This window comes from Archocentrus centrarchus, chromosome 24 (assembly GCF_007364275.1).
Source record: "Archocentrus centrarchus isolate MPI-CPG fArcCen1 chromosome 24, fArcCen1, whole genome shotgun sequence".
Classification (NCBI taxonomy): domain Eukaryota; kingdom Metazoa; phylum Chordata; class Actinopteri; order Cichliformes; family Cichlidae; genus Archocentrus; species Archocentrus centrarchus.
The window spans coordinates 21780460-21802937 of record NC_044369.1 but is presented as its reverse complement, the minus strand read 5'-3'; the positions used below and the strand labels follow the sequence as shown (position 1 = coordinate 21802937).

General features: G+C 41.3%; 3 protein-coding genes across 4 annotated transcripts; 2 read left to right on the top strand and 1 right to left on the bottom strand.

The window, feature by feature from the left end:
- Positions 1-528: 528 nt before the first annotated feature.
- On the bottom strand, positions 529-3053 carry LOC115774478 (sterile alpha motif domain-containing protein 15). 2 transcript variants are annotated; one of them, XR_004019192.1, is made up of 3 exons: positions 2514-3053; positions 2161-2402; positions 529-703 (listed from the first exon to the last, which is right to left on the bottom strand). XR_004019192.1 is itself a non-coding variant. In XM_030721790.1 (3 exons), the coding sequence occupies exons 1-3, from the start codon at positions 2598-2600 to the stop codon at positions 530-532; spliced, it is 360 nt and encodes a 119-aa protein (XP_030577650.1). In that variant the 5' UTR covers positions 2601-3053; the 3' UTR covers position 529. The 2 variants fall into 2 exon arrangements, 1 of the variants encoding a protein (XP_030577650.1); XM_030721790.1 differs by having other exon boundaries at positions 2304-2402.
- Positions 3054-3063: 10 nt separating this feature from the next.
- LOC115774477 (methylmalonate-semialdehyde dehydrogenase [acylating], mitochondrial-like) lies at positions 3064-12677 on the top strand. The gene is made up of 12 exons (XM_030721789.1): positions 3064-3227; positions 3517-3561; positions 7526-7600; positions 8041-8202; positions 8288-8366; positions 9224-9526; positions 9809-9930; positions 10457-10646; positions 10758-10939; positions 11428-11607; positions 12175-12273; positions 12399-12677. Exons 1-12 carry the CDS (start codon positions 3189-3191, stop codon positions 12501-12503), a joined length of 1581 nt encoding a protein of 526 aa, XP_030577649.1. The 5' UTR covers positions 3064-3188; the 3' UTR covers positions 12504-12677.
- Positions 12678-13522: 845 nt separating this feature from the next.
- On the top strand, positions 13523-22061 carry entpd5b (ectonucleoside triphosphate diphosphohydrolase 5b). Its single transcript, XM_030721406.1, has 14 exons — positions 13523-13590; positions 16029-16249; positions 16636-16715; positions 16980-17123; positions 17612-17687; positions 18118-18153; positions 18472-18560; positions 18649-18731; positions 19078-19139; positions 19521-19622; positions 19904-20047; positions 20356-20412; positions 20596-20711; positions 21923-22061. The coding sequence occupies exons 2-14, from the start codon at positions 16030-16032 to the stop codon at positions 22004-22006; spliced, it is 1293 nt and encodes a 430-aa protein (XP_030577266.1). The 5' UTR covers positions 13523-13590; position 16029; the 3' UTR covers positions 22007-22061.
- The last annotated feature ends 417 nt before the right edge of the window (positions 22062-22478 follow it).

Sequence of the window (22478 nt, the reverse complement as noted above, 5' to 3'; positions counted from 1 at the left end):
CACATCCACCTGAGATCAATATGAATAGCCTAAGTGGTTTAAGCATTCATTCTTATCCAGAACTGGAATGGCAAGAGCTTTTTGGACAGTTTGTGTGTACGCACAAACTGTACATGTATGAAAACATGTTGCACTATGTCTTTGTTGCCTCAAGACATTTCAATGCATGTTTGTGAGCATGATTTATTTGAATTTTTGTGGCCACATCAAGGACATGCTAGCATTTTGCTTGTGGGAAGTGTTAATGTCAAGGCTTGCATCATGAGCTCACAGTTGGTGATATGAAATGACACTGACATGGCTTGGATTTTTTGCTGCAGTCCTTTACTGTTGTGATTCTTTCTTTCTTTCTTTCTTCTTTCTTTCTTTCTTTCTTTCTTCTTTCTTTCTTTCTTTCTTTCTTTCTTTCTTTCTTTCTTCCTTCCTTTCTTTCTTTCTTTCTTTCTTTCTTTCTTTCTTTCTTTCTTTCTTTCTTTCTTCTTTCTTTCTTTCTTTCTTTCTTTCTTTCTTTCTTTCTTTCTTCTTTCTTTCACTGATGCATGTCCCTCAGGAACTGCTGGTAGGAGAGGCTGTCCGCCCGCTCGCCCGTACGGCTCTTTTTCTCCAAGAACAGGCCCACGGTGTCCCGTGGAGGGTCAGCGATGCTGCGACTCCACAGGGTCTCTCTGATCCCCAGCAGGTCACGCACACATGCAGAGATGACCTGCAGGGTGCACAGCGAGGATTCAAGAAATCACGCTATATGTTTACATGATCTAACCTTATTTAATAAAGTAATGGGAAGAAAGGTTACACTCATAAAAACAAGCATATCAAAAGACTTACAGGTAAAACCAAAAATAATTAGGACTAAACAGAGTGTACACATTTCTTTGCTGAGACTGTTTTTCTCTAGACCCCTCATTATCAGTTTAAGCTCCCCAGGAGTTTAGCAGAGTTGAATGGCACATTTAGCCAATTTAGTTGTGACCCCCCCAGAAACACAGATTAGAAAACAGTCACTGTAACTGTAAACACTATATATGCGATGGAGCAGATCTGAGTGTGTTTTCTGGCAGTGATGTGTCCACTTTAATTGGACACACACTGCTTAAAGAAAAAAAAAAGCCAAACGTGTGCTAGCATGTTAGACAAACACTAGTTTGTCTGATGTTTCCAGTCTGCTTGCAGTGCAGACTGCAGAATCTTGCAAATTTGACAGAAGATGCTGAAGTTGGCTTTTTATGTATCAAATAATAAATTAATATGCTCCATGGAAAAGGTCAAAGGATGCTATAACACTTTTACAACCTCCCCACTGCCAGACTAAATGACATCTTAAGGTAGACCTATTGCATCTTTCCCTGTGTGCTGACATTTACATATAAACTGTTGTTGGTGGATGCTCATAGTTTTAAATAAGGAGGTTAGTGTATCTATGAGTAATCCCTTTGAACCAAAAACTCAGACTTCAGACTGCTCTTAACACTGGGCTTTTTCTGCTCTTGGCTCTGTATGATGGGGGTTGGACAGCATGTTCTCAGTATGGTCATCTCATGCAGCCACTGGGATGTCACCTAGAACGTTTGGAACCAGATGTCACTAGCGAGAAACCCACTGACAAGTTGTCAGGCAACAAGCGCTTCCTTGATAATCCTCCTTTTCTGACTCTTACGATGACCATGATTTACAAAATGGACTTCATGACTTATTCAAAATGATCTGAAAGAAGTGATTGAGACCTAAAACTCATCACAAAGGAACTAAGTGCAGGGTCTCAATCTGATCTCTAAACTGATGGGACAGGGCAAAGGAGCTCAGGGCCATTTTCCCATAGACTGCTATACAATGTAAGCCTTTTTTTTTTGCAGATTCCCCCTGCTGCCTATTGAAATAATTAAAATCATGCTGCCTATATAGAATTGGACAACAGAAGACTGGAAAAAACATTTCCTGGTCTGTTGAGTCTTTGGGCCCCTTAGTACCAACTGGGCATTGTTTAAATGCTACAGCCTACCTGAGTATTGCTGCTGACCATGCCCATACCTTTATGACCACAGTGCACCTATGCTCTGATGGCTGCTTCCAGCAGAATAACACACCATGCCACAAAGGTGTACCTAATAAAGTGTATGTCTCAGGCACACAGACCTAGATTTTGATCTAGGTAGCCCTACTCACCTGCTGCTCGAGCCATTTATGAGGGGCAGTCAATCAAATCAGAGGAAAACTGGCTTAAAGGGAGAGGCTGTTTCAGTGAGGGAGTGATCTCAGAGGCTGCATTAAAACAGTCAACAACTAGAACTCCTGGCTCTACTTAATACCTGCATGTGTTTAATATCTGTGACCCCCAGTCTTGGCAAGTACATGCAATTTACGTAAATAAGCTTTCTTCCAGTTATGAGGTTCTCCGTGAAACATGCCTGCAACACAAACACATAAATACAGAATAAGATCAGAACCTTCAGAGGTGATCTGATATATTGGACGTTAATAGGCTGTTCTATGTCAGGCAATCTTATCTGTTAACCTACTTTGTATTGCGGGAATCCTAAAGACTCAATCCATCTCGCAACATCATGACAGTCCCACTGTAGAAACTCCATGTTGACTGTAAGCATGTTGCCATGGAAACTGTTACCTGGAAGTAGGTGTTAACAAGCGTTTCCTTCGACACAATCTTTTTTTTTAATAAAAAATTATTTATATATTTATATATATAAAATAATTTTTAAAATAGTTTTTAAAGTGTCTGAAGAAAGCACTGGTCCCCGTATTAACAACTTAGTCTCAACGTTAACGTCACAGTTCCCGAGAAAGTGTTTTTTAAGGCTCAATCAAGCACCACAGACGGCTCAGCGCCCATGACTTTGTTTTCCTCGCAATAGCCAATCAGTGTGTTGTAATTTGGGGCGGCTGGCATAGCGCGCAGAGTGATTGGCTTTTAGATTCGTTATGTCCCGCCCACACCGAATGGAATCAATGAATGGCGCGCAGCTTCCGTCGATCCACACATATCCGCGTCGGTTCTCCGCATTCACATCCAGGCCGACTGAGGGTTGTAGATCGGGGATAGGCGCAGCCGCGTATCCCACCGCTCTGCCCTCCTCAAGCTCAAGTTCTCTTTGCACTCCAACGTCTCGTGGATCGGTTGAAGGGCTTCGGAGCACACACACACAAAAAAAGAAAGACACCCCACACGTTTCACAATGGCGGCAATTCTCCTCCGGTCCCTTTTAAACACGAAGGTAAAGCACATGAATGACCGCGCGCTGCAGAACTATTTGTTTATGTAGTGTTTATGCAACCAAACTCGGCTAGCAACCTGAGCCATTAGCTAGCAAAGTTACACGTTGCACACAGTCCAATCCACGTTTTTGCAAGCATACAATAATATTTATGTGGCAGTTTGAGTTGGATAGGTGAGGATAGGCTTTATTTACATCACGTGGGCAGATGTGGCACGTCGGTGGAGCATTCAGACCTGTCTCTTCTGTGACCTTTCTGAATAATGCTCTGATATTTTATTCCTCACAGGCCCCCCTCCAGCTGGGTCGTAGGTGCTATTCATCGTCCTCAGTGGTAAGAGCTGTCACTCAGGAGCTTTTATAGCTCAGAACTGATTCAGTGTATGTGTTAAGCGCAATTTCTTCTGATTGTCAGTTTCCCTACTTGTTTACATTTGCCAGATTGTGTTGCATCTGACATTTATTTATAACAGTGATATTTTCGTTTTTAGACAACCTCATAATAAAAAAAGCAGGAGCACTTTTTTTGTGTTGGCAAAGCGCTCCTTTTCTATTTGTTTTTATTTGACCTTTATCCTTTTTGAGGGAGACTTGGCCAATAATGCACATCATGACAGGACCTCAAACTAAATTAAGAAATCCTCCACCACAACCTCAAAAGAAGGCTATTCCTCTACCCATTACAACATATTATTATGCTTATTATGCATGTTTTGATTAATTTTTATGATGGCCCTAAGAGGTCAAACGCACTGCAACCTAAAAAGACACCAGCAAATTGGGGGAGAAAAAACAAAAACCGCTGCAAAAGCTCACAAAACAATGGAAGTTGAATAAAACACAAAAGCGCATTCTCCCTCACAACAGTGACGAATCCTCCACTTTTTCCAGTGTATCTCAGTACAGTCCTTAGTATGTTTTGGTTTGTCACCTTTGCAGCTGTTTCATCATGTCATTGTCTCCCCCAAATCAGTGTTTTTGCAACGTTTTTCTCTTTGTTGGGGTTTTCTTTTGACCTCCCAGTGGCCACCGGAAATTTTTAGGTAGCATTTGAAATCAAATAAAATCAGTCACATCTGGTCCAAGATATTTAGTTCACAATTATGTGCACTGCAGCTTGAAATCTTAGCTTTTAGCTTCTAGATGACTCGGCAAAGTGTGAAAATTGCAGAGAAGATAATCATAATTTTTGGACTTTTAGATGTGTTTTGCAGCAAGAAGCAGTTTGTTGCAAGTCAACGTTAAGCATGTATCACGTCACGAGAGTGGTTGGTCAACTGTTAATTTAGTCTGAGCCGGAGGTCTCACTCACAGTCATTTTTTTGCAGACTTGTTACTGATAAAGATGTTATTCCTGGACTGCCGTATCACACCAGAGTAAGAAGTTTAAGTCAAGGAGCCATGCTGACGCATTTCTCTGATTTCTGACAGTAGGATTTCTCTGTAATGATAGTGGTTTGACTGAATGTGGAAAAAGTGAGACATAATAATAAAGTTGCCCTGATTTTCCTTAAGAAATCTGAGGGTGTACATTGAAGTACAGTATATAAAGCAAAAACAGTTTGTACAATTCTAAAAAGCTTGAAAATCAGTATTTGGTGTGACCACCTTTATTCTTCAACACAGCCTGAACTCTCTGAGGCAGCTTTCTTGTAATTTCTTTAAGTAGTCTTCAGGAATAGTTCTCCAGGCTTCTTGAAGGACATTCAAAGCTCTTCTTTAGATGTTTCTGCCTTTTGTCCCATTCTCTGTCAAGATGCTCCCACGCTTCTTCAGTAATGTTGAGGTCTGGGCTCTGGGGAGGACAATCCATGACTGATGGTGCCAATCAGATGCTGGTGAATCAAAATCTGATGGTACTTTTCTGTGTTCATAATTCCATCAATTTTGACAAGATACAGTGCCTTGCGAAAGTATTCGGCCCCCTTCAACTTTTCAACCCTTTGCCACATTTCAGGCTTCAAACATAAAGATATAAAATTTTAATTTTTTGTGAAGAATCAACAACAAGTGGGACACAATTGTGAAGTGGAATGAAATTTATTGGATGTGTCAAACTTTTTTAACAAATAAAAAACTAAAAAGGGGGGCGTGCAATATTATTCGGCCCCCTTGCGTTAATACTTTGTAGCGCCACCTTTTGCTGCAATTACAGCTGCAAGTCGCCTGGGGTATGTCTCTATCAGTTTTGCACATCGAGAGACTGAAATTCTTGCCCATTCTTCCTTGCAAAACAGCTCAAGCTCAGTGAGGTTGGATGGAGAGCATTTGTGAACAGCAGTCTTCAGCTCTTTCCACAGATTCTCGATTGGATTCAGGTCTGGACTTTGACTTGAAACCTGGATACGTTTATTTGTGAACCATTCCATTGTAGATTTGGCTTTATGTTTTGGATCATTGTCTTGTTGGAAGATAAATCTCCGTCCCAGTCTCAGGTCTGTTGCGGACTCCAACAGGTTTTCTTCCAGAATGGTCCTGTATTTGGCCCCATCCCTCTTCCCATCAATTTTGACCATCTTCCCTGTCCCTGCTGACGAAAAGCAGGCCCAAACCATGATGCTGCCACCACCATGTTTGACAGTGGGGACGGTGTGTTCAGGGTGATGAGCTGTGTTGCTTTTACGCCAAACATATCGTTTTGCATTGTGGCCAAACAGTTCGATTTTGGTTTCATCTGACCAGAGCACCTTCTTCCACATGTTTGGTGTGTCTCCCAGGTGGCTTGTGGCAAACTTTAAACGAGACTTTTTATGGATATCTTTGACAAATGGCTTTCTTCTTGCCACTCTTCCATAAAGGCCAGATTTGTGCAGTGTACGACTGATTGTTGTCCTATGGACAGACTCTCCCACCTCAGCTGTAGATCTCTGCAGTTCATCCAGAGTGATCATGGGCCTCTTGGCTGCATCTCTGATCAGTCTTCTCCTTGTTTGAGATGAAAGTTTAGAGGGACGGCCGGGTCTCGGTAGATCTGCAGTGGTCTGATACTCCTTCCATTTCAATATGATTGCTTGCACAGTGCTCCTTGAGATGTTTAAAGCATGGGAAATCTTTTTGTATCCAAATCCGGCTTTGAACTTCTCCACAACAGTATCTCGGACCTGCCTGGTGTGTTCCTTGGTGTTCATGATGCTCTCTGCGCTTTGAACAGAACCCTGAGACTATCACAGAGCAGGTGCATTTATACGGAGACTTGATTACACACAGGTGGATTCTATTTATCATCATCAGTCAATTGGGACAACATTGGATCATTCAGAGATCCTCACTGAACTTCTGGAGTGAGTTTGCTGCACTGAAAGTAAAGGGGCCGAATAATATTGCACCCCCCACTTTTCAGTTTTTTATTTGTTAAAAAAGTTTGACACATCCAATAAATTTCATTCCACTTCACGATTGTGTCCCACTTGTTGTTGATTCTTCACAAAAAATTAAAATTTTATGTCTGTATGTTTGAAGCCTGAAATGTGGCAAAAGGTTGAAAAGTTCAAGGGGGCCAAATACTTTCGCAAGGCACTGTATCCAACTCCACTGGCTGAAATGCAGCTTCAGTCCAGTTCTTGTGTGATTTGCCATGCCTCAGCTTTTTTCCCTGTTTCCCTTCCACAGTGGCTTCTTGACAGTCACCCTTACATTGAGACCGTTTCTGATAAGCTCGAGGGATTCATAGGTTATCATAGGTTTAGTGGCTTAATAAACAAAACAAACAAACAAAAAAAAAACATTCCTCTGAAAATGGTCAGGTATGAGGACTGGACTGAAAAGGAGTGAAAATGCAGCCAATGTCCAAAGAAAAACTTTAAAAGACCTTCAGAAAGCCTGGAGAACTATTGCTCAATACTATTTTAAATAATTATAAACAAAAGTCTGGCTCCTTGGAAGGAAAATATCAAGAAATGAGGAGTGGCTTACTCTGGATATATGTGACAGAATATAGATTAAAGTTTAATAGTTCTCCAGAGGTTTTTTTTTGCTCAAACTCTTGCTGTCATTTTTCTGTCAGTTGACTGCTGCAGCGCTAATGGATATACACACTATATACTAAAAAAAACCTCCCTTGAGTTAGTGAGAGTGATGGGATTGGAACCCAGGTAATGTAGCATGGAAGATGTAAGGCTTTCCTTGGAAAGGTCTGAGGCAAACTTAAATTAAACAGCTCAAAATGAACCTGTAACACAGCTGAGTGCATGCAAAGTGAAGCAGTGCAAAATGCTTTGGAAAAGTCCCTTCATGCATTGTGGTGATGAATGATGTCCAGACAGGAAGAGATTGTATCATATGCTTCTTTGATCTTCTAGCCCACCACCAAGCTGTTCATTGATGGCAAGTTTGTCGAGTCCAACACGTCTGAGTGGCTCAACATCCACAACCCTGTGAGTATTCATAAATGAACTGTGCTCAACCTGCACAGTTGCTGGAGTAATAAGATCTGGCAGCAAGTATACAGTGTAAAATTTGTTGCAGTATCTTGCGAATATTGGAGGGAGCAAATAAGTCTTAAGTTGTTAAATTTTAATAGCCTAATATGTAAAATGATAGAAATCTGAGCCCAGTCTACTCAGCCTGTCATGTTTTATATCCTCTAACAGATGAGCCTGGTGTAGCTTGTCAAACATTAGCCTCTAGCAAAACAGTGATGACCGATTGTAGCACGAAAAGATATTCATCTACTTCTATCGCATAAGGATTTAAAAAAAAAATAAAAAAATTGGGTGATTAATATTAATGGACTGATGCACATGCAGTAATGCCAAATAATGGCTTCCCCTGCTCTCAGTTAACTTGTCTTTATGGACTGTGTCCTGCTCTGCAGGCCACTAATGAAGTGGTGGGACGTGTTCCTAAAGCTACGCAGGAGGAGATGCTGGCAGCTGTGGATTCCTGCTCCAGAGCCTTCCACTCCTGGTCCGAGACCTCCATCCTCAGCAGGCAGCAGATCTTCCTCCGCTACCAGCAGCTCATCAAGGATAACATTGTAGGGAGATGGGTCGCTTGCTCACATGTGTGTCAGAATGATTTCTTGAAATAAACCTCTGCAATTTCTTCTTTTAACATTTCAGAAAGAGCTGGCTAAAATAATCACTTTGGAGCAGGGCAAAACTCTAGCTGATGCAGAAGGAGATGTATTTAGAGGACTGCGTAAGTAACACATTGACTTGACTTCTAGTTTTCCAGCAGGGTTCATCCTGACCTCCAAATCGGATCAGTCCTGCTGTAGATATGAGAGCTCAAAGTCCCTAGTTGAAACAGTTTATGCCCCGGCCTGGGTAAGCAGGAGGTCATCCATTATTTGTGTGTAACCAGGCACTTAATGCAAAATGGGATATTTACATTTTAAATTAGAAATGAACAATGGTTTTACATATTAAAGGCTTAAGCTGCTTTTAATAAGACTGTAGTTATAAGAAACAAGGGCTGCAGTGTTCCTATAGCATTACAGTAATAAGTCCTGATAGTAAAGTGTGTTCCTTCTGTAAAACATTTTTGCACACAGTGCTTTTAGTTGCACTCTATTTAAAGAAAATTATGCAGTTTCCCTCGCTGAGGTGCACCCGTTCATTCTGGCAGCCTTTGCGTCAACAGGAATCATGTTGAGAAATTAAGAGCTGTGTGCGCTTGAAGACCAATGAAGGAATTTTTGTTTATTACAAGACGCAGCTGCCAAGTAATGGTTTTTTTGTACTTGGTGTGGATCCCAGTTTCAGGGTGCCTGAATTATTCTGGCAGGCTAACTCTTCTATTATCAGCCGAAAGACAGGCTACATATGCAGGTGCGCTGCAAGTGCCGGGGCTAATGGTGCTTGAAATACTTACAAGTTTTATTACAGTTTTTTCACAGGAAATAGAGCTGGGCGATTTTTTTTTTTTTTTTAATTCTTAAGAGGTTAATGTGTAAATTTCAATGATGGATTCATCAGTTAATTGTGTATGCCATCTTGTTTATCTATGCACTTTATCAGCTGACTAAATAAATCCTCTTCTTGTTCACTCCTCAGAGGTGGTTGAACACGCCTGCAGCATTACATCACTCATGCTGGGTGAAACCTTACCCTCCATCACCAAAGACATGGACACCTACACCTACCGCCTGCCAATCGGAGTGTGCGCCGGCATCGCCCCTTTCAACTTCCCTGCCATGATTCCTCTATGGATGTTTCCCATCGGGATGGTGTGCGGCAACACCTACCTGATGAAGCCCTCTGAGCGAGTCCCAGGCTGCACCATGCTTTTGGCCAAAATGCTCCAGGATGCCGGAGCACCAGATGGTACACTCAACATAATCCACGGACAGCATGCAGGTGAGTGCGTGAGTAATTCCCTGTTCATTGAGGAGCTCACAGTCTGTGTGTGTCATAAACAATAGGGAAAGGTCCAAGGATGAGTCAGGCATTAATCATATACCCCTCTGGCAATTTGTAGATAAGAAATTTCCATAAAATGTGCAGCCTATATCTGTAAGTAATCTACAGGCATTTGAAGCAGGAGAATTTGAATCTCTTTATCAGTGCTTGTATATTGTGCCCTGAGGGTGCGACGCAGATGAAAAGGAAAAGATTTACTTTTTTCCTTTGTTTGTGCAGCGGTAAACCTCATCTGTGACCATCCAGCCATCAAAGCCATCAGTTTTGTGGGCTCCAACCAAGCTGGAGAGTACATCTACGAGCGGGGCTCCAAGAATGGCAAGAGAGTGCAGTCCAACATGGTACTCGCAAGACCAAATACGCTCTTCTTACATTGGCAGTATTTCCCACAGCGTTAGATGTCACATTGTGACAGTAAATAATGGGGCAGTAATCAGCTGCCTGTCCACTCAGATCTTCATTCTTGGGTTGGAGTCCAGGTCCATCTGCCTCTATTTTTGTTCTGCTTTGATGAAGCCTGGGTGAGTTTGGTGTAACGATACATAAACCAGCTTCTTGTTCTGGTTCGTGTGGCCTTCCAGCTTGCAGAGGCTCTTCAGAGCACAGTGAGGACTAGCATCAGTAGCTACAATACAGTTTTGCATATTCTAAGACAACCAATATTTAGAATGTTTTTATTAATAATATGGATGAAAATGGAGAGAAATATACTTCCTATTGCTGTTACCCAGACAGTGATTTAATGCTCAGCTGTCAGTCACTGAGATTTGCAGCATATGTGATTAGCACTCTGCTGTCTCTGTTTGATGTTCTGCACTCCGTTGGAGGGAAATCATACAGATTTCGTGTCCTACATTTTGCATTTAGGGTGCCAAGAACCACGGTGTGGTGATGCCTGATGCCAACAAAGAGAACACCATCAACCAGCTAGTGGGTGCTGCTTTTGGAGCAGCTGGCCAGCGCTGCATGGCTCTCTCCACTGCTGTTTTTGTTGGGGAGTCTCGCACATGGCTCCCAGAGCTGGTGGAGCGCTCTAAATCGCTGCGGGTAAACGCAGGTAACTACTTGCATATCTGTATCACCATAGGAGAAAAAAGGTCTTTGCCAAACATGTATCAGTTGATATGCATACCATTTTTTGTTTTTAAATATCAAATTTGTGCTTTAGGTGATCAGCCTGGGGCAGATGTGGGTCCCCTCATCACCCCGGAAGCCAAGGCCAGGGTAGAGTCTCTGATCCAGAGTGGGGTTGATGAAGGTGCCAAACTGCTGCTGGATGGGAGAAACGTTAAAGTCAAAGGTTATGAAAATGGAAACTTCGTAGGACCCACCATCTTAGCCGGTGTTACGGTGAGAACTTTTAAGGCAGAGTATCTGAGGCAAAATCAAATGAGAGCTTCAGTCTTTTCAGTGTCTTTGATTGGACTTGATGGTAAACTAAATAAATCAGTCCTCACTTACATGAAAATGTGATTTCCCTCCTGCTAAGCACATTTTTAGGCCAGCTGGAGGCTTTAGTGAAAATTCAGATTCTGCTTTTAAAAGTTGATTTTTCAAAAGAAAAAGGTTTTTACTCTCAAGCCTGAAAGTCTGACTCTTCAATAAGCAGCCATCTCAGCATGATAGTCTCCCCTACCCTTCCAGGTTTCTGGCTTTGACTGTTGAGTGTCAGACATAGCTGACCTTAAAATGGAAAACTGCTGTGAAATCTAAAACACTTTTCTCCTTTCTTCTCCAACACAAATGTACTCATCCTTTGTTCTGTTAATAATGCCTTGTGGAGTTTAAGTCATGATCACTCTAGTGTGTGTGTGTTTTTTTTTTTTTTTTTTCTCCAGCCCAACATGAAATGTTACAAAGAAGAGGTCTTTGGACCGGTGCTCGTTGTCCTGGAGGCCGACAGCCTCGACGAAGCCATTTCTTTAATCAACAAAAACCCTTACGGCAACGGCACAGCCATCTTTACCACCAATGGAGCCACAGCTCGCAAATACACACATGAAGTGGACGTCGGCCAGGTGGGAGAATAAAAAAAATAAAAATAAAATATATATATATGTTTGCTGAAGATACCGTTTTCAAATAAGCACGTAAACTGGTCACCTTTGTGGTATTTTGGTCTTCGTGAGTCACCTGTTTGAGACTGGGATGAGTAAGCTGTTTTGTGTGGGAGGTGCTTTGTTTCTGAAAAAGTAAAACAGACATGAAGTGGGAATGATTTTTTATTGGAGTGAAGTTAGAGGTACATTGCCAGCTGAAACTATGTCAGATATTACCAGCCAATGGATTAAAATGTGGAACAATCCCAAATCTTGTGGATTAATGCAGCAGGAGGCAATTTGTACTTAATTTTTTGGACTACGTGATAATGGAATGCTAGTCCAGTGGTGTTGATGGACTTTTAAATGTATATTCAGGAGCCTGTTTTTTTTTATTGAAATTGTGTGTTGATCTTGGCTTTTAAATACCAGGCCTCTCTTCTTTGTTAGACAGCCAGATTAAACAAATTTCACTCCAATCCCTGTTGTATTTCTACAGTCTGCAGTAGTTTGGTGTCTTAATAATGCATATATGCATTTTTACAGATTGGTGTGAATGTACCCATCCCCGTCCCGCTCCCCATGTTCTCCTTCACTGGCTCCAGAGGTTCATTCAGAGGAGATACCAACTTCTATGGCAAGCAGGTAAATAGCAAAAGTAGTTTATCATCCCCTCAGATCATCACAATTCCCTCCACTGAAGTATTGAAAGAGCCTTTTTCTATGTGCCAGATAGCTCTCTGACATATCTGTTATCACTTTACCACTAGGGCATTCAGTTCTACACTCAGATCAAGACTGTTACGTCTCAGTGGAAGGCTGAGGATGCCACTTTAACAAGCCCAGCTGTTACAATGCCAACCATGGGACGCTAAGCTAAACTGACAGTGCACCTAACCTTCAGAGACTTCTTACATGCCTTAAGAAGCCCAAGAAGAGATTGGAAATGGTTACAAGTCCTTTTCACTGCTGAAATATTCATACTGGAGATTATTATTTGGAGGAAAAAAAATGTCTGGATTTACAAAATTAAACACAATTTACATGGACTCAGTCAGTGAATGATGCTGTGAATCTTTGCGTTGGTTACATGCGCACACATTTTCTCCTCACTTCCTGTACAGACCTGGGGAATCATGACTTGATAGCGGCTCATCCTTTTCGTGATCTGTTGAGTGCTGTGAAAGCACGAGGATCCTGCCGCTGAGTAGTTAACAGCAAATGTCTTCCACTGTTATCCCGTGTGTGTGTGTGTGTGTGTGTGTGTGTGTGTGTGTGTGTGTGTGTGTGTGTGTGTCATTAGCCTCTTCTGTTTGTCAGGTCATCAGTTCAATATGTGAATGGGCGAAAGCCTCAACACAAAAGCTTCCTCACTCCAGTGAATCTAAAGGGTTGCAGCTCTTCATTACATGATAAGTATACCCTGCTGTATACTGTCCAGTGTTGAGAGTAGTGTGTATCAAATAGAAGTTCATAGTTTTTTACAGTACTGTCAAAGTAATGGTCATGGATTTAATACATTTGATATTAAATATATTCTTTATTAACCATTATAATGGCCTGTATGGGACGGAAGTGTTAGTGCTGCATGTACAGTGTGGAGATATAGCTGTTTAAGACTGAATAAAGTCACTACAATACGACAAAGTTGTCTTGTGATTTCTGTTGAAATAGTTCTTTTTGTTCATATATTGATTCTATAATCAATATAGATATCTCAATATAGCGATAATAATAAACTACAAAATGAAAAGCAGGTGGTAACTTTGAACTTCCTGTAATTTTGCTACCGAAAGCAATCCTGTTGCTTTGAGCGCCTGTCAGAGGTTAGCATTAGCGGTGATGCTGGATGCGCTCCCACTCTCAGGAAGAGACCAAACAAAGCACGAGACCAAAAAAAACACTCCTGCTGACGTCACTGGGAGTCAGCTGTGAGCGGCGTGCTGCTAGCCGGACAACATGGTGAGTCTGCGGTGCTGAGCGTTCAGTAACGCACAGTTAGGGCAGCTGTTGAGTGTCTGTGGTATAATTAGCCGTTATCGATATTTCTAATTATTCCCTTTCCAAATACCCCTCTAAGGGTCCCGCAGCGTTAATGCTTGGCTAATGCTTGGCATTAGCTTATTCTCAAACTTCACTGGCGATAGCTTTCATTTATATCCTGTAGTTAGGCGAAACCTAATGCTACCGAGATGTTAAGTAAGGTCCAACCTTAACGGTGTCGGTACTAACTTCAGTTATTAGTTGTACACGGGGTAGTGTCAAACAAGTAAGATAAGAAAACCGGGACGTCGGGTTAACGTTATCGTTAAATGCAGAATAATTTAAACACTAGCCGTTAACGAACATGCACGTTGATACTTTTGGCTTTTCAGTAACCTTCAAAACGTGAGCTTCCTTTCCCGATTCATCGAAGTGCTGAGTGCGGAAAGCCTGTATATTATATTCAACACTATATGCAGTCACCGGTCAGCCCACTTCATTTGCTAGAACCGGTGTTGCGCCAGCAAATGATCGCTATTTAAACTGTTGTAAATGACATGTTGGCCCATGATCTGTCAAACGTATCTCTCATGAATGAAAGCGCGTTACTGTCACAAGGTAGAAGCTGCAGTCAAGTTCAATTTTATATACCCTTATTTATCCGGTTAAAAATTGTTATTTACATTAAAAATTTCTTTTTCAATAGAGATCTGGCCATGAGGGCAGCAGAAATTGCAACAAATATAACATCACACTTCTATCAAGATATTTTAAACGGCCAAAAAGGACTGGGTTGATTATAATGTAGGTGCAATAACACAAAAATTCATAAAGATACTTGTAAAATATGTAATTTCTTTATATATAAAACCCCTCCATAAATCCTGTTGACAACAGTCTATTTACCAATGGAAGCAAAGGTATTGTAGCCTCAGTTTCCTGTTCTTAGCTGACAGGAGTGGCACCTGGTGTGGTCTTCTGCTGCTGTAGCCCATCTGCTTCAATGATCGGTGTCTTTTGCATAGAGAGGCCTTGGTTGTAACAAGTGGCTATCTGAGTTACTGTCCCCTTCCTATCAGCTTGAAACAGTCTGGCCATTCTCCTCTGACATCACCAAGGCATTTTTGTTCAGAGAACTGCCATTCACTGGATATTTTCTCTTTTTCCAACCATTCTCTGTAAACCCTAGAAATGATCATGTGGGAAAATCCCAGTAGATCAGCAGTCTGGGAAATACTCAGACCAGCCTGTCTGGCACCAACAACCATGTCATATTCAAAGTCACTTAAACCACCTTTCTTCCCCCATTCTGATGCTGCTCAATGTTAGTTCATTGAATAGATTATTGACTTATGCAAGCGTGTTGTGGTTCATTTCTGTTGCAGAGTTAGCGAATCCTCTGAAAGATCCTGCAGGAATTTTACAGATACTCTCCGGCCTTTTGTGTCTACAGTGTGGATATGGTACTTTACTGGTACTTTTATTGTTTTAAACTGTAGCCACAAATTACTTAATTTTTAAACAAGTCACAAAACACATTAATACACACTGCCAGGCTTATGAAGATTTTAATATATGCTTTTCTTATGTGCTGAGAAATAGCGTTTAACATTCTCCGTGTTTTTCTTTTTTTTGTTTGTCATAATTTCAGGCCAACGTTCAAAACAAAAATGAGTTTCGGATCATTTTTAGTGATAACCCATATTCATGTGGAATTGTAATACCAAAAGACAAGTTGTGATTGCAAATGATTGTGCAAATTTGCAAACACATTGGTTGTGTTGTTTAATCTATGCACATTAATGTTTTTTTTTTTTTTTCCATGTTCTGAGCAAACATTAAATGACAATTGCCTCCCAATGTATTTCAAAAGGTTCACAGAGGAGTATTTCTTTTACTGTATTCATTTTGGTAACTTGCTCCAAACTAAAGCACATGTTGAATTTCTGAAATTTAAAAGTGAAATTTGCATTCCTGTGCAATCAAAGTGAGATTGTCTCTGGGTTTCTTAGAGGAGCATTTGACTTAAGCTTTTAAGGTCTCATAATTCTGCACGTCTGTAAAGAGCTGTTGAATCTCGCTTGAGTTACAGAGTATCGATTGAACATCGAGATCAAAGGATTAAAGTCAACCAATTTAAGTCAAACATGGTGAAATTTTAAAGTTTCTTAAATGTTCTGCAGGAGATGACTAAGCAGGTGAGGAAGTTGACATTGAGATATACATCCCAGTGGTTGGTTGGAAAGTCTGACGGGGTGTGGTCAAACTCAGTGGTGTAAATCACTTAATTGCTTCCTACCACTCTGTAGCTTGTCATGCTGTAATTTAACATCTCCCAGTACTAGTCAGCAGCAGTTTGAGTGGCTTTTTGGAGTGCTTCAAAACAATTTAAGTCCTGTTTGTTTTTGATCCTCCAGAATGAAGATGAAGCCAGCCGTGGCGCTTCTCCTCCTGGCCCTGCTCGCTGTCGCAGAGCTGAGCCAAGCCCAGCTCGAGACCTCTTTCCTGGATTTGTCCTGGATCCTTCCCAGTCTCAGTCGGCCAGCGAACCACAGCCGTATCTTCTACGCGGTGATGTTTGATGCAGGGAGCACGGGGACACGCGTTCACGTCTACACCTTCATCCAGAGCGACTCGGGTAAATGCAGACCAGAGTTGTCTCTGTTAGTCTGTTCTGCTTCCCTCTGCTTTTTGCTTTTCTTTGGTTAGGAGCATTCTGTACTTACTGCAGAAAGAGAGAGACATGTAATTAATCCAAACTGCCTGAAAAATGCTTTATATAAATATTCCCAGGGTTTTTATTACAATGTAAAGAGCAGTGAGGAGACCTCTGGTGCTGTAGGTTTGACCTGAACAGAAGTGAATATCTATAGGTAATTTTAGAAATAATCCTATCTGGCCAGATTTAAGTCAACATGTCTCATCATAAATAAATGTCTATATGTGTTCTAAGCAGATTTATAGCTCTTAAATTCATTTAAGAGGTGCTACACATGTGATGTGGGTGGATCTTATGTCTTTCAGAGCAGCTTCCTGTCTTGGACAATGAGATGTTTCATTCCGTAAAACCTGGCTTGTCGGCATATGCCGATGTCCCCGAAATGGTGAGTTCATTGTTGCCTCTAATCAACTGTATTGAGTTGGAGGAAAAGGTCTGTCTGCTCTACATTTTATTCAGACACCAATAACCTCCCTCTGTGAGAATCACATTGCAAATGAAAGCAAGCGAGAAATGCAAAATGACAAGCAAGTGAAGCGTCAAGCAGACCCAGCTGACATAACACGAAGTGTCATCTCAACTGACCAGTCGCTCTGTGGTCAGTAGGCCTTTCTGCTGCTTTGTAGTGACTGTTGGTTCTGTTTAAAAGGCTGGACAAACGGTGAGGATGTTGTTGAAAGTGGCCAAGAGGACGGTGCCTCGTCTGGAGTGGAAGAGAACTCCTTTGGTCCTCAGAGCCACAGCGGGACTTCGGCTGCTGTCCACACAGAAAGCTCAGGGTCTTCTGGACCAGGTAAGAGACTTTATTGACACGAGACTTTATTGAGAGGTCTGAGATTGGGATTACACATACTGGCATTCTGTATAGAGTGTAGTTCTTTATCATAAGGGAGTTGTTTGGTGCTACAGTGTCTGACACCATTGTGAAAAAATAAAAAGACAACCTATTATCCAGTGAGGCAGCAGGCAGAAAAGGAAAGTGCTGTGGCAGGTAGTACAGAGACAGGAGGGAAGGTATTGTTATCAGAGAGCAGTGAGATTAGTGTGGAAGGCTCTTGTGGAGGGGATAAGATAGTAACGGATAGCCCTGGGGCACCTTGAAAAATAAATGATACTTTATTAATCCCCCCAACCCCGAGGGAATTAATTAATCCCTTCAAGCGGAGGGCACCTCTGTATGAGCTATCATTACAGTAGATAACATTAAGGCTATCTCGGTGCTTCTTTCCTTTGCTCCCTGTTGCTCTCAAATCTCCCCTTCTTTCTCTCCCTTTTCCTCAGGTTCAACACGTGTTTGATGAATCTCCTTTTTTGGTCCCAGACGGCAGCGTCAGCATAATGAATGGCAAAAAGGAAGGTAACGTCCTCCCACCCTTTACCCCGACAAGCAACGCATCCGTCAGTTATCGCAGCAGCTGTTGTCCTTTCTAGAGTGTTTTGTAGGTGGCATCAGTGATCCGTCTCCCTGCTTTTTAGTGTGCTGTGCAATTTCTTGTTTACTGCAGGCAACTAAATTGCTGCAGATTACAGCAGTGTTTTATGATGACACTTAAGAAAATGAAATGGCATTTCACCACAGTTGTTTTGACCCTAAGAGTCAGTAATTATGTGGTGTTGCTGTTGTCTGTTGTGTAATTGATTAGTCAGCGTTTCAACCTCGTTTAGAGAACTACATGTTTTTATGTATTCAAAATTAGTTGTCAGCTTTTCTTTAATGGTCTTGTTTTCACCTGAAATGACAGGTTTCTGTTTCTTCCTTTTCTTGCGTGCTAATTTTGTAAATGTAGGAATCCTGGCTTGGATATCTCTGAACTTTCTAACAGGCAAGTACACGTCTACATACAGCATTAAGCAGTGAATATTTTTAGATCTTACCTGCTTTGTATCCAGGTTTAACTTTCTATCTGAAAGTATCATCACGCTATCACACATCATGTTCAGAAATAGAGGCTAAATGCGTCCGACTATGAATTTCCTGCCTACAGGAGCGCTCTGATCTTTTATCAGATAGGATGCAGCGATTTTATACTTTTGGCTCGTACATGTCTGCCAAATAGGCCTTTTGAAGATAAGCATCACAGGTGTAACTGATTCGGTCCTCTCTGTTGTGCTTGCCGGATTAAAGTGTGAAGTTTTTCCAGGTCATCTGAAAGCACAAAGCAAGAAGACTGTGGGTATATTGGACTTGGGAGGAGGCTCCACACAGATCACGTTCCTGCCCAAACTGAGGGTTAGTTGTTTGAAAACTTAAGAGAAATCTGTCCAAATTATAATCTGTAGTGACAGTAACCTTCTGTGCTCTTTGAATTCCACTGTAGAAAACCACTGACAGTGTTCCTGCTGCTGACTACATTGCCAAGTTTGATGTCTTAAACTCAACATTTGAATTGTACACTCATAGGTAACTGTTTCAGTAATGAATGCATGCTTCATAAAACATAATCCAATTCATTTTAATTCAGTGCGAGTGAACAGGAAATCACTTCTTGATTTAGTATCTAAGATCATTTCCGTGTATATTTTTCACATTTTAAATTGGCCTCGAGTTATGCCGCTAACTTTGTTGGTGTGACTCTGCAACTTCTCTGGGATCCGTGTTTAATTACGAAAACTTTTAGTCATTAGGATGTGAATAATAGGCGGACAGCACTTGTTTGGCTTCTTATCAGGATGACTTATTTGTTACCATGCACAGTCTGTTCCTGCTCGGTTTTGTAACTGTGTAACAATCCTTTAACTTCATCCAGTTATCTTGGAAATGGACTGATGGCAGCTCGACTGGCCACACTGGGTGCCCTGGGTGCAGAAGGTACTGTGCTGTACACAAAGTAAACGTGTTTCTTTGCCATTTGCTGTGTCAGTGTCATTATTGTACATCACTGATGGATACTCAGAAGCAAGTGAGTCAGTTCAAATGGTCTCTCAGGTGTTCTTTTTCTTTTTTACTTTCCTACTTTTCCAAATCTTGATATATAGAAAACTAGAGAAATAATCTTTTTTTTTGTGAGATGTAGTCTTCTGTTATAAATGATTCTAGCCCTGAGATACCCTAAGATGAATCACTGAAGTGCTTCAGAGAAAATTGTTAGCGATTCTCTGAGTTTTTGAGCCAGTCTCTGACCACAGTAACCTTGTGTGAAGTTGTTGAACCCGTCAGGAGATTAAACAAGTTGTGTCTGTGCTGTCACAGGGTTGGAGTGGCAGGTTTTTAAAAGTTCCTGTCTGCCAAAGAAATCCAGGGATGAATGGAGCTTTGGAGGTCTAACCTATCAAGTGAGCGGGGACCCAGATGGTAAGGTTCCATTGACTTATAACAAGTTGTGAGCAGATGAAATCCAAAGCTAATGTTTCCCAGGAACAACTTTCAAAATGTCCTTTGAATTTTCTTGATTTGTGACAGATGTTAACTGGCTGTAAACATCTGGTGACAGATTTGAGCAAAATACATGACAGAAATTCAAATATGAGCAGTAATGTGAGCAAAACCCTTTAAAATAGGCTTACTTAGATTACGTGAATAAACATACAGAATTTAGACAGCTGTCTGTTTTGTTTTTTTTGTTTTTCCTGCAGGTTATACAGGATACAAGCTTTGTTATCAGGAAGTACTTAAGGTGGTGAAGGGGATTATTCATCAGCCGTATGAGCTTGAAGACACCAATGTTTTTTATGCATTCTCCTATTATTTTGACAGAGCTGTGGATGCAGGCCTTATCGGTTAGTGAACACACATGCAAACCCCCTGTACACACCTTATATAATTACACAGACCCGGTACAGTGTTATTACCCATTCCAGCACTCAACAGAGGCGGGGAAATGTGAGTCACTTGCACCTGTCTCAGGGGATTTGATGAGCTATAGGTGTGTAGGTATTAAAGAAATTGCTATTCTCTGCCAGTCCAAGCTGAAAGGCCACAAGCTCTATTACTAGTATTATGGAAATGTGCATGTAGATCTGCTCTTGTAATGAATGGTGTAGCATTTTTAAATGTGAGTAAGATGACCTCAATCACCCTGTTGCAGATGAAGTCCACGGAGGGATGCTGGAGGTCAGAGACTTCAAGAAGAGAGCCAAAGAGGGTGAGATGGGCAAAGGAATGCAGCATTACTATGACAGATCTGCAGCTCCCTGTACTTGAGACACAGTGTGCATCTCAATGGACCTTGTTTCTATCTGAAATCCTGCCCCTCATCCTCAGCAGAATACAGATGGCCGATTATTCCTCACACTTAACAGGCATTATTTCCCTTTTCTCTGCTTAGTTTGCAATAAGATGACCAAGTACCCTCCCATCCACCCTTTCCTGTGTATGGACATGACCTACATCACTTGTCTACTGAAGGATGGGTTTGGCTTTAAAGAGAGCACTGTATTACAGGTGAGGCACCATTGTATAGTAAAATCAACAGGGTTAGTGGCCTTGGTTATAAGGATGCAAAAGAAGTAGTAAACTCAAAGGAAGAATTTTTCAAAGGGCTGTGCAACATTATAAAAACAACTATTCATGTTTTGAGCTGCTTAGTTCAAACTTGCAGATGAATCATAAGATGGAAATCTATCAAAAGACAATGTTTCAAATAAGATGAAAGGGTTTAAAATAGCTGTTTAGCACTTCATACCATTTCCACAGGCCTTCTTTATGGAGGCCCTGACACATTAGTAAAAGAAGAGATGAAAATATCTGATCCTATTAGTTTTTATCTTTAAAAATTCACTACATACACTGACAACAGCAGGAGCTAAGTGTGTGGAAATTGCATGATGAGCTGCATTCCCGCTGCAGGAACTCTCCCCAGGGACCAGGAACTTTTGAACCTTCAGTGCATTTCCACTGCAGGGAACTGGGCCTGTGTGTTTCATGGCAGTTAGATTCTAAACCACAAATTAACACACTCCACACAACCATGCAGGAAGAGTCAAGCGTTGCCAGATTTGGTGTAAATATAAACAAACTACAGGCTTCGTCTTATTTGGTGCATCTGCTATATCCCAGCCCTGTGCGATAACAGGCACCAATACATCTTTTCCAAAAATGGCACCAGAAATGTTGTTGGTGCCTTTGGGAGGGGCTGTCGTAAGAAACTGACCAATGATGGCTGCTTGCAGAATCAGAATCTTACCCAACTTTTACTACATAATGGTATACGATGTAAAACACCAAAAGAGAAGTTTCTGTGGAGTAGTATTGCATCAGTGGAAATGAGATAAAAGACCTTCAGCTCTGACACAGAGAGGAAAAGACAGAGGAAGCCAATGTAACATGCAACTTGTAAAAGCAGCCGTTGCTTTTATAACAGTCAGCGGGATAACTTTCCCAGTCTTTGAGGGCCTTTAGGCTGTAGCGGAAATGCAAGCAGTCAGCGGTCTGACAGAATCTGTGGACTCCTTGGGAAAAGTCTGTAAAAGTTCAAAGTACTTTGAGTAGAAACGTGTCTTCAGAGCACAGTACCTATTCTCTTTCAAATAAAACAAAGGAAAAGAGGCACTTCTGCACACAAAAAAAAACTCCATTACCTTTTTAATTTCAGTAAATACAAAAATCTTTTGAGTGATGTGGTGGGTTTTTTTTTTTCTCCCCCCTCCTCCTAGCTAACCAAGAAAGTGAACAATGTGGAGGCTAGCTGGGCACTGGGCGCTACATTGGACCACTTCCACTACCTGAAGATCCACTGAGAAGGTGAGGACCACACACTGACAATGAGAAGCTGATTTAGGCGGTGCTCACTAACACACACAATGTGCACTACCTTATCTAACAGCAGCAGACAGCCGGTGTTGGTTTGTAAGGGCAGGACTAACCTCATGAGTAATTCTTAATTTGTTTTAAAAAGTAATTATTCTCAAGTGTTAATATATGAGCTATAAATGAGCAACGTGTTGCCCTACTCAGAGAACAAGTGAAGCACGGGAGGCTGAATGAAAGATTTTACCCAATAACACTCTGTTAATGCACCTTTGGGCATTAGTGGATATAGAATTTATTTGAGATAGATGTTTTCTATTTTGCTAAGGCTTATAAACAGGGTAGCCTGGCTTCTTGTTAAGTCATGTAAGACCAGCGTTTGCATGCACTATTTGATTAACTGTGCTTGAGTGGTTTTTAAAGTGTTTTGTTATTAGTCAAAGAATAATGGCTATAATGGGT

Coding starts and splice junctions, on each gene's coding strand:
- LOC115774477 (XM_030721789.1), top strand. CDS start 3,189: ATGGCGGCAATTCTCCTCCGGTCCCTTTTAAACACGAAG. Junction 7,601..8,040: donor GGCTCAACATCCACAACCCT/GTGAGTATTCAT, acceptor CCTGCTCTGCAG/GCCACTAATGAAGTGGTGGG. Junction 9,931..10,456: donor AGAGAGTGCAGTCCAACATG/GTACTCGCAAGA, acceptor TTTTGCATTTAG/GGTGCCAAGAACCACGGTGT.
- entpd5b (XM_030721406.1), top strand. CDS start 16,030: ATGAAGATGAAGCCAGCCGTGGCGCTTCTCCTCCTGGCCCTGCTCGCT. Junction 18,154..18,471: donor ATCTCTGAACTTTCTAACAG/GCAAGTACACGT, acceptor AAGTTTTTCCAG/GTCATCTGAAAGCACAAAGC. Junction 19,140..19,520: donor GGGTGCCCTGGGTGCAGAAG/GTACTGTGCTGT, acceptor GTGCTGTCACAG/GGTTGGAGTGGCAGGTTTTT.
- LOC115774478 (XM_030721790.1), bottom strand. CDS start 2,600: ATGCTTACAGTCAACATGGAGTTTCTACAGTGGGACTGTCATGATGTT. Junction 2,403..2,513: donor TAGGATTCCCGCAATACAAA/GTAGGTTAACAG, acceptor TTTGTGTTGCAG/GCATGTTTCACGGAGAACCT. Junction 704..2,303: donor CAGATATTAAACACATGCAG/GTATTAAGTAGA, acceptor TGCACCCTGCAG/GTCATCTCTGCATGTGTGCG.